Source organism: Argiope bruennichi, chromosome 7 (assembly GCF_947563725.1).
Source record: "Argiope bruennichi chromosome 7, qqArgBrue1.1, whole genome shotgun sequence".
NCBI lineage: Eukaryota > Metazoa > Arthropoda > Arachnida > Araneae > Araneidae > Argiope > Argiope bruennichi.
Window position 1 is genome coordinate 45,823,975 of NC_079157.1, and position 12,034 is coordinate 45,836,008.

Here is a 12,034-nt window from a genome sequence, read left to right on the forward strand (position 1 = left end):
ATCTATTAATTTTTAATTTAAATCTAAAAATGTCAAAATTATGCATTACTATGAAAAGCAAATTAGTGTATAGAATTTCATTCCTCAAGCCCTTCAAGAAATGAGTAATAAATTGATAATAAAATTACACCCTTAGAAACATGAAACATATCACGTCAAATCAAAACGTGTGTAAATTGGATCATTTTTCTGAAACGGAATCCTTCCAAAGCGCATGCGCGGAAATTCACTTTCAGATTGGTGGATATTAATTGCCTAGGCAATTTACGTTACGTAGCACTCCAGTCATGCGTAATCTCTTTTTTCATCATAACGAGCAGCAATTAGAGCTTACCTGAGCTCCCCCCAACTGTTCTGGTGATGTCGAAAGGGCTCTTCGTCAAACCACTGACATGGTTAGCGCTCTCCCACCACATGCAGAGCTCAGGGACGTTGGTGACGGTGAGGGGGATGGCTCCAGCTTTTTTGTACAGAGCCGCAGTATCCGAATCCTCTTCAGCTATGTGATCTTTGTAGCGGACCAATCCGGAATTTTGCCTCATGTCTACAAGAAGAATGTCATTGAGTCATACTATATTTGTTAACAGCCTTGCATAAGGTCCCTTGCCTTAAGGAAGAAATTGGCACAATAATTAAACAGATAAATCATGCTGTGATTAATGTAAAAGAAACCTTGACCCAGAAGAGCTAGTGTAGGTCTTGATTTTAGAGAATTAATTGGTCCTCAAAAAGACAGTATCTTTTTATTCCAATGTGCCATGTTGATTAAATATACGAAAAAGTTGGGAAGAGAACAATTTTTCTAATTTTTGCATTGAAGAAATTACGAATTTTGTATCAAATTACAAAATATTCCTAAATAGCAACCATATTAGCCATTATCATAAATACTACTAAACAGCCATAAACATGTGAATGCATAAACTGAATTACATGGGAATTTATTTATGTGAAACGTGATTTTTTTTTAACAAGTCAAATATTTTATTTAATTCAATCATTTCATTTGACCTTCGGTAATATTTAGTAGCTTCAGATAAAAAAAATTATTATTATTAGAAAAATTAATTTTAAATCTGTTATCATTATTTTTTCGCCGATTTCAAAATTCTTTATTATAATGGCGATCGTTTTACCCTTTTTTTGTTTAAAGAACTTTTTCACAAAGACATCACAATTCGAGTCAAGTATTAACACAATAATTATAATAACTCATGTCCGCGTACAATATTCTACAACATTCCTACATCATATTGGCCAGTTTCTACTTGCAAATATGGGAAAACATTATAGAAATTTTTTAAATGATCTCAAAATATAACATCTATATTCTTTGTATTTATAATCAACTGGAGCAGTATCTACTACTCTAGTAACCTTGTCATGCCAGAAAACGCCTTGCGTGTCTTAGACGTACAAGAGTTACGAAATATTTTTTGCCCTGATTTTAGCATTGTTGCTAAATCTATCATGTGATCCTTGGCGAGGTTTTTTTTTTTTCCCTTGGCGATTATTCTCTAGCATGTGTTAATAGTATCAAAAAAATCGAATTTGTGTTTTAGACACGTTTTTTTAAACCAATTGAAACATAAATTTGACCCACAACCGCACTTGTAGTCAGATATTCCCATGCCAAATTGGATTTATTTAAGTCATTGTGGTTTTTTGAATTGTCACGTTTTCTTGTTCCTGAAAGTACAGACCGACAAACAGACAGATCAAATTAGCCCGTAGTTGAATTTGGCACAAAATTTGACAGGCGCCTACATTACAGATGTCAAATATGCGAACTGTCAAATATTACAGAAAATTGTCTAACTAACTCTGTTTGTATTGCAATTATCGTGTCAACTTATATTCGAACAGCCGGTCAGACGTATTTCCTCTGAACAGATTTAACTCAAAAGTTGATAAAAATCTGCAAATTTACTGTAAAGACCGTATACCGAATTTCAACCGTCTAGATCAAAGCAATTTTGAGTTATCTTTGCCACAGAAAGACGGACATTTTTCAAAAAAAGTGTTTTTCGAACTCAGGGAGATCTAAAACGTGCAAGTCTTCAAAATCTCAAGTTAGAACTTTTTGACTATGACTATCTCTTCTCTGTACTCTGTATTCGAGAAAGTAAAAATGATTTCTGGGTAGATATGTATTCAAAAATGAAAAATTGCACAATGCAGTTTAAATTCCCAAGATATTTCTTTCTGGTTTACCTCTAATTTCGATTAAAAATAAGAATATTCTAGAATTTATTTCTTTTCCAAACCTTTAACACCGATGGCTTCCTTGCAAGTAAATGGAACACCCAAAAGTGGAGTATCTCTTGCGATTTCCAATTCCGATTTCGTTCCGCTGGCCAAGAATTCGTCGACTTTCTTTGCATCTTTCAAGGCGTCTTCATAGCGTTCGTCTGTAGCGGCATTGATATAAGGATGGACTATCTTTGCTCTTTCAACGTAAGTCTTCATTACTTCTTCGCAGCTTATCTAAAATTAAAACTGGATTAAATGTGTCATTTTTGTAATATTTTTTTCAGTGAAACGTTCTGTAGTGGCATCTTCTAAATAATGGAAATGTCTTAATTTAAATCAAAGTCTGTTCGAAAATAAAATTGAAATAAAAACCCAAATAAGCGTCTTTATGCAATTAATTAATCGAGAACCCAGCTCTCTGAAATGTACAGTTTGAGAAATTGATCCGTACAGACTATTTTTTATTAGTTTCAGTGATTCATTAACATCTAAATCTATTCAAAGGGAATCATGTCTAAATAAGTCATGCTTTAGAAAAAAGCCTTAGTCAGGTTGGAAAATATTTCTAGTAGAAACTCAAATAAATTTCGTTATATAATTAATTAATTGGGATATCCACTCCGATGTGCAAATTCTGGGAAAATTAACAGGCCAATTTTTGATTAATTTCAGCAATCCATTAACACGAACACCTATTCGATGTATGTAGGATGATTTGGATTTCTATGGCGCAGTAATCGCCCATATACATTGTTTTCTCGAAAGTTGTTTACAAACGTTAAAGACAGCTCAAACAGAAACAAGTCACTTTTGGCAGTAAATCATGGAAGATAATATGTGATCTTGCATGCAAAGGGATCACTGTTATGGCTCTTGGTTAGTGAATTAAATGAAAGAAATAGATATATCAGATAAAATGTCCAAAGCAGATTAACAATAGCAAAACGATCTTATTAAAAGAGTAATATAATTCTAATTCGTATTTCCTGATATCATAAAGATAACAGAACAATGGGTCAAAAAACAAACCTTTGGAGTGTACACCAAGAAGAAATACGACGCTATATATTTATATAAAAATAAATTCTTATCAGAATCTCATAGTAAAATCACTGATGGGAAAATTTTCGGTCATTTTACTCTTGTATCGCGATGTAAAGAGACAAATTTCTCATCGCTTTTTCTATGTACATAATATGACTTCCCTGGTGAAATGAATCTAAGTAAAAATTTCATAAGTTTCTTCTCTTCGGCCACGCATCTGAAGAATTATGTTTACATGCATGTACATTCATATATTCTCATTCATGTAAATGTGTTGTTTTATCTTAATAAATTTGAATTTGATTAAATCTATATTGTATATTTTATCTCGCATATCCTTTTCTCTGACTTAATGCTTTATAAAAGCATTCTGATTGTAGCTTCCTTTAGTCATCCAACTTCGTACTCCACTGTAATCAGAAAGCCTGGTTCACAAAACTTCTCACATTTTCTGTAATAAATATACTTGTGTTTTGTTAAATATACGCCATTGGTGAACAACAGTTACAGAATAACCTATTAGAGGGCGATCTGGGCGGTTAATTACTGAAATACAATTGATGAATTTACCTGAAATGCTATCTGAATGGAATTTGCTCAAAATTTGACAGAAATTTACAAATTTGGTATAAAGCAAACAATTTTGGTAACAGACAAACAAACAGGTAGACGTACATTTTCCAAAAATATGTTTTCTAACTCAGGAAAGTCTAAAACGGGAAATTCGTTAAAATATCGAATTTAAATTTTTCGACGATTGCCGTACTTTATATTATATATATGAGAAAATAAAACTCAAGTTTACTAAATTAAAAAGAAAATTTAAATATTATATTAAAAAAAGACTCACTTCTTTTGTCCTTATCTTAGCTGCAAGTTCAATTGCGGACAGGAGAAGAATTTTGTTTTCAATGGGTGGCAACTGTTTTGTCGCTCCCATGAACAAGCCATAGAGGAAGTTTAAGACATAATCGGAGACCGGCCAGGTGAGTGTCACTAGGATGCGGATGAATTCTGCACAGAAACCTGCGATCTGAAATGAGATTTTTATTAATTACAACAGTTCAATAGATTACGAAATCAACAGAAATGGAAACAGCGAGGATTTACGTACTATGCAGCAGTGTACAACAGGAGGCCCTTCTTTTAATGAAAAATCAATTGCATTTCATTAATTATTAACATGTTAATGATCTATTTTAGATTAATCTTTTTTTAACTTATTAACTTTGAGAATATTATTTGCTTTTATTCATGTATTATGATTTCAAATTACATAGCATCTAGGTTTGTGCTCATTATTGTTGGTCCCAATATGTCGTCTTACAAAAATTCTAATAAATAAATGGGTCTAATGAAACACATTGGAACCTGACCAATTACGCTTGATAAAGAGTTTATATTACATTTTATCATTCAAAGTATTTATATTTTTGGCACTTTCATTTACATGATAATATGCAGAATAAAGTTCTTCCGACTCCCTCTCAGCCTAGCGGCCTTAGGCCGCTGCCTAATCTGCCTTGTTGGAGATCCCCCGTTGAATGGTAATATAAGAATGCCAATGACATTACAGATACTGCTTCATTGTTCAAAGGATTGAACAATGAAGGTATTGATACCACACTGAAGAACTTTAAGTCAGATATGCAGAAAAATGTTATTTTTATAACAGAACATGAGATCCTAAATGTAAAGAACGACATTAAGGGAGACTCCTTGAAGTGAATTAAGTAACAACCACCTAGGAGACCCTCGACTGTCGTATATTTAGACACTATAGCAGCTACGTTTTGGTTCTCTGAATAAAAACATGCATCTTTTGAGCGTAATCGATGTAACTGATTGTCATCTTCATAATGTATAACCACTTGTTAAGTAATCTTAATCCCATGTCAATGTGCATATCATCTGTTAAAATTAAAGTTAAGAAATTCGAGTTCCAGAACCACCGTGAACTATCCCTCAAATCGGCAATCTTTTGGGCGTACTGTAAATGCATGGGTAGGCAAGAGATTTTCAATGTCACAGCAAGTCCACAAAAGCAAGTTCCCTTCCATTCCTACGCATTCAAATTTCTCATGATCTGATGCATATATAGCATTATGTACTTCATATCATAAGGCTAACATAAAATAAATGACTGGATTCTAAAAATTTATATTTTCAAAACTATTACAGATAATAAAAATAGTGCTGCGTGAATATAAAGAAAAAAAAAATGTTCTAAATTTTGTTTTTAATATCCCTTAACAGGTGGCAAATATCTAGAGATGTTGGAACTATGGCTATTTCAATAACTACGGAGAGTGCTAAAAAGAATTTTATGTTTTAACAAGATGGAGGCCCATCCCATTGGGGTTTGCATGTTCACAACTTACTTATATGAAGAGTTTCTAAATACTGATTTAGACGAGCAAGCAATGCTGCTTTATTTTTCGTCACATAGCCACCTAGATCTCGGGGTCTTGCAAACTTTCTACCCCCCCCCCACTTCTTCTCAAAATTATGAATGATGAATGGCATGCATGGCCTTGACGAATAATAAGATAAATCTTTAGCATGAATCAAGATTTTTCATTGAATCTATCGTATGATCGTTGGCAATTTTTTTGGAGATTAATCCCTGGTCAATGGTTAGTACAGTTCCAAGTACACGAAAATCAAATTTGTATTTTCCAAGCGTTTTTTCTTAACCGATTGGCATCAGAATTATGCGCAGAACTACAATTATAATTATAGGATTATATATCAAATTTGAATTGTTTAAGCCATTGCGCTTTCGAATTATTGAGCTTACATGTGTGCAAAAATACTGACAGACAGACGGTCAGTCTTTTGGCAGAATTGGTTCAAAATTTTATAAGAATCTACATTTTAGATGCAAAACTTGTAAACCAAATTTTATTTACCTAAATCTTTATGTTTTATAATTATCGAGCCATTTGTTCTCGGACAACCGAGTTGACATTCTCACTGTGAATTGATTTTGCTGAAAATTTGTCAGTAATCTAGAAATTTGGCTTGAGACTAATGCCGGGTTTACATTCAGCCAGTTATAAGACGGCAAATAGGCAGCGCATGCGTAGAAAAGCTGAAAAATGCTGTTTGGTGTGCTAGAATTTGGCGAAAAATGCTAGAATTTGGCGTGAAAAAATGATCACTTATCATATATATTAATTTCGCCATTTTTTGCTCTCTGTTCTTTTTGATGAGATGTGTTTTTTTTTTTCATTTTATTTGCCATTTCTTTTCTATAGTGTTTCAAATTTAAGTATGTTGATCTTTTTTTTTTATTTTGCTATGTTTCTTTGTGTAAATATCCATCATTTTAATACGATACGATAATCAGAGACGCCAAAACGGCAATTTTAGACAAACATGGAATGCTTGAATCCATCTTATGAAATTGTGGCAAACATAAATCAGTCTCTTTCTACGCATGCGCTGCCTACTTGCCGTCTTACAATTGACCAAGTCTAAACTTGGCATTAATTTCAAATTTTATTCACTTAGTACAAGGCATTTCCGAATCATGATGTTCACAAACAGTTGGAGAGACATAATACCAAAAGTGAATTTTGGTCCAAAATTGGGGATGTGAAATTTAGATCAAAGGAAATTTTGGAAAATTTGTTTGGAAATTTTGTCAAAATATCGAGTAAGAATTTTTTGACGTACATAATAATTTTTCTTTGTATTCCTCGCATATGAGAAAGTATAAACGTTTTACTTCTGTATATCTGCTTTCGCTTAAAATTCGCAAAGTTGTCGTCCTGGAACTGAAAAAAGCCTGCGTAAGCCAGATGGGAAGACTTCAGGGTCTGGCGATTTCAAATTCGAGACTTGCTCTCTTTTTTCAAGAATTCAAGAGCTAGAAAGCGTATCAATTCTTATATCTTCACACGTATATTTATCTGCATTTCAGCATCTACGACAGGATTGAAAATTGCTTAAACAGTGAAACTCAAGCTTCGTGGGTAGTCCAATATTTTATGCATGAATAAATTACTTTCCTATCTAAACTGATAGTGACTACAAATTTAAAACAATGACTTGGTACTTCTAATCTGAATGTGAAATGGAATTTTTGAATTTCTGCATCGTAACTGTTGCAAATTTTCTTTTTCAAACCCAGAAAGTAGCAAACTAATAATAATAGAATTTTGAATGATTTTCCTGTTTAGTCAACTAATGACCAAAATGTTGCAATTGAGGATGATAAATAGTACAGGGTGTTCATTAATTATTGTCGGGGTTTCCGTACCTCATAACTTTCGAATAAAAAATATTACGCAAAAACCGATTACGTATTCGTAAATTACAACTCAAAGAATTTTATTAATGATATTAAAGTGTAAAGCTTGCACAATTTGCACTTTGTAGGCATTCAGCTGAAGGCGATTCTTTGAGTTGTACTTTACGAATACATAATTCTTTGAGTAGTAATTTACGTATTCATAATTCTTTGAGTTGTAATTTGCGAATACATAATTCTTTGAGTTGCAATTTACGAATACATAATCGCCTTCAGCTGAATGCCTACAAAGTGCAAATTGTGCAAGCTTTACACTTTAATATCATTAATAAAATTCTTTGAGTTGTAATTTACGAATACGTAATCGGTTTTTGCGTAATATTTTTTATTCGAAAGTTATGAGGTACGGAAACCCCGACAATAATTAATGAACACCCTGTATATTCATTCTTCTAGTGATAATATTTATACCATAAAACAAACATACCATTCGTAAGCAATTTTATATACAGTACACAAACCTCTCTACTACTTTTAAGTCTAAAATAATTTTTTTAAATAATTTAATGACATACTTTAATGCATTGATCAAATCCATGTCTGAAATATTATTAGCAATTTTATTTTTCGACATTTTGTCGAAGTAAAGCTAAATTTAAAAAAAAATTAAATTGTCTATATGATAATTTATTTCATTATATGTCAGAAAAAACCTTTGATACCATAAATGTTTCTTTGAATTTAATTATTATTTTATACTAAAAAATCTGATTATTTAAAAGAAAATTCAGCATAATATAGATTAATTCATCAAATGATGGTTATAAAAATTAGAACAGATATTTGTCATATCAGTTTATCTTTATATGAAATTTGTCACATCAGTTTATCTATATCAAATGATTTTAACGAATATTGAACTCGCCTTATCTGATTATGTTTTGGGTTCAGATATTTATCAGAACATATGAATAAATGAACACGTTTGGTGAAAGCAGATTTTTAGACTTTAAAAAAGAAAAATGTTTAATATTGGATTTTTAATATACAGGATATTTACTAACGATTTAGCTTAACATATATAATGGGGCCTCCCTGAACGAACATAATTCTTTTCGAAATATTATTCGTAATCCAAAACATTCTTTAAATGAAATAATTTTTTCAATATATTTGAAATAGTACAATGCGTTTTATCCAGAAAAAAAAAATTATATTTATAATATTGCAATTTATTATTGATAATGTATGCCTTTTTTAACAAGAAAATTGTTTAAAGACATATGTCGTTGGTTAGGCTTCAAAATTTGGTGAAAATGAGGCATAGCGTTATAGTTTAATGAATTTGCAGCGCGCATAACTACTGCTTTGTCAGAATGGTGCTCCTCGACATACGATGCTATAATTTCTCATGTTTTCAATGACCCCCTTATTTCACTAGAAGGTTGCTGCTCTGTCTATTATTTCCTCCTGTCCTGTCAAAGAGTTCTGCTATGACACAAAATACAGCTCCATAAGCTCTTTAGTAGCTCTGGCTATTTTATTACCCCAACTCACTAATGCCGTTGGTATCTTTTTCTAGCACCAAATGTCATCGATTAAGACTCAACAAGTACTTATTGAAACCCCTCGGAAACGCGTCTGACAATGCTATCTAGCGAAACTTCTTCCATATACAGGGTAAGTCAAAATGAATGCCCAAATTTCATAGGTACTCTAAGTAGAATAATCCTATGAATGTAATAAATGCATTCATTGAAAATGTACATACATGCATAGGTAATATAAACAGATTTTGAATGTATTCTTCGCAAATGTTCTATATGCGCTCCTTTTGCAATAAGGCATAAATCAAGTCTGAAATGTAATCGCCGAAGTTTTTAAAGTTTCAAAGTGTTATTAAAGAGAATTATTTAAAAAAATTCTTTCATGTAAGATATTAACTTAGCTCTTCTTTTTTTGCTCCTGAAATGCGTTCAATGCTTTATAAACAACCAGCACTACTAATCCATTATGAAAGGCCAAACGAAATAGATGGAGGATCAAACTAATCTTAAAAAGCAACCAAAAATTAAACTTTTATATCTTATTAAAGGCAACGACAAGTACTTATGGTGGATTGCATTATTTAATTCATTCCAAAAAATAAAGTCCTGTTTACCATGATATTAGGGGCAGATTCCGACTAGGCAGAATAGGCTGCTGCCTAGGGGACTGAAAGGGGGAGAGGGGCTCAAGAGGTTGATTAAAAAGTTGTGATTAGCCTAAATAGTTTTATAAAAATAAAAATTAAATCACTTATAAAACATAAGGACGCGATGAGTTATACTTGATAATATATTAATATTATCCTACTTCTTTCATGACGTTTATTCAGTTATTATGATTTTTATAAATTCCGAATGTTCGCTTGAACAATAATGTGTACGAACATGGATGCAACGCAATCAATAAATCCTAATAAATATATAAAAACACATGCATTCTATAAAGAGTGTAAAATAAAGAATAACCTAAATTAAATCATTAACAAGATATTAAATAAAAATGTTGAAATATGAGGATGAATAGTCCAGCTTATTAAAAAAAGGTGCCACGTATAATGCCCAAGGCCACGGCATGATTGAGCCCGCCATGTCATACAATGTTTAATCTAATTATAACACCTTATCAAGATGAATTTCAAAATTAGAAATATCCCATTTTGAGCTGAATCAAAATTACATGAATCATCTTTTTAGATCGAAAGACAAATTTTTAAAAATTTGTGCACTTTTGCTGAAAACAGTTTTATGAATATATAGTAAAATATCAGATATGCTAACAAAAATTTCCACCGAGATTTACTCACCGAACGTGCCATGATGATTCTTTTTGCCAATTAAATGTTTTCAAAACATCTCACCACGAGAGATGACTGCTGGGTGAAGTCTTCTTAACGAATGCGAGCCAGATTTACAATTTTACGACTCATTTCATCACGTGATCTCACACGAGTCTTTATCAAGGGGTGCAAAGGTAGAGTTCGTTAGTCAATAAATTCATCGCAGAAAGTTCATGCAGAGCTGTGTGGTAACGATAAGATCGCTTGAAATGTACATACCAATTCCACAATAAGAATATAAATAAAAATCAAATGTTCCGCAAGTTTATTATGGCATTGAATTCTTCAGATTTGGGTTAATTTGCTTTTGTTTTCCGAAAGAAGAAAGGAAATATTCGAAAGGAATGAGTAAACGGTGAACAATTTTTAAAAAAATCTTTTTCGGCAGGTATGGATGGGATGGGAGAATTAAGATAACAAGCCATCCTGAATTACTCTGAATAAACCTGAATTCCGATTGTCCTGAATTGAAAAATTATCTTTGATTATAACTATAAATTTGAATTTAAATTTTTTGAATGGTCCAAATTTTATATTTAAGTAAACAGCTGATATCAAAAAATATTAAATGAATTATTTTTTTTAATTTCTAAATTAAATTGTTGCTTGTAATAAAAGATGAAACATTCTAGATAACTGGAGAGTTCTTGTTTTCAATTCTTTATTTTGAATTTCTGAAGTCAAACTCTTTGTTAAGAATTTTATAATTGTGCTATATTTTACTTATTAGCTCATATGAGAAAGATTAAATGGAGTCAAACTCTTTGTTACTAATTCCATAATTGTACAAGATTTCACTTATTAACTCATGAAAAAGATTAAACGGAGTCAAACTCTTTGTTACGAAATCCATAATTATACTAGATTTTATTTATTAGCTCATAAGAAAAAAATTAAATGGAGTCAAACTCTTTGTTACGAATTCCATAATTGTACTAGATTTCACTTATTAACTCAAAAGAAAAAAAGTAAATTGTATTAAACTCTTTGTTACGAATTCCATAATTCGTAACAAATTTAAAACAGATTTAAATTTTTAAAATTAATTTAAATAGATAATTTTAAATAAAATAATATAATGAACGTTCTTTCTATCACTTGAAATGTTCATAAAGAGACTATACATTCTCAGATAACCAGCTGACCAGTTTTTCAAATATTTGCCTCGTCTAGAAAAATAATTTCGAATTCAAAAATATATCTTATATTTGTATTGAATTTTTAAGATTGTTCAATTTTATAATTAATCAATAATTTCTATTGATAAAAACATTAAAGCAATTCAATTTTTGAGAAGTTAGCTTCTGAAACATTTTATTTCCGAATATTTGTTTTGTTTTATGTTTAGTTTCCTTAACATGACTAAGGAAAATGATCCAGACTGAAGATAAAATAGCAGCAAAATATTCTTCACTTTTCCATTTTTCTTAGTTTCAAAGTTTTTATTTTTAATTAATAATTTACATTAAAAAATTTCATTTCGATTTGATTTAAGGTTTAATTTGAAATCTAAAGGAATTCTCTTTTTTATTTTTACAACCACTAAAATATAGTCATCTTTATTAAATGGATATTCCCATTTCCATTTGGTACTT

General features: G+C 31.1%; 1 protein-coding gene across 1 annotated transcript in view; it reads right to left on the bottom strand.

Annotated features, from left to right (window-relative positions):
- The window catches only part of LOC129976514 (fatty-acid amide hydrolase 2-A-like), a 28,572-nt gene extending 18,016 nt beyond the window's left edge, over nucleotides 1–10,556 (bottom strand). The window contains exons 1-4 of the mRNA XM_056090121.1: nucleotides 10,407–10,556; nucleotides 4,148–4,330; nucleotides 2,268–2,487; nucleotides 335–544 (exon numbers count right to left, since the gene is read on the bottom strand). Coding sequence (XP_055946096.1) covers nucleotides 335–544; nucleotides 2,268–2,487; nucleotides 4,148–4,330; nucleotides 10,407–10,418 — 625 coding nt within the window. The 5' untranslated portion in view covers nucleotides 10,419–10,556. The remainder of the gene's footprint in view (nucleotides 1–334; nucleotides 545–2,267; nucleotides 2,488–4,147; nucleotides 4,331–10,406) is intronic.
- Nucleotides 10,557–12,034: the final 1,478 nt, after the last annotated feature.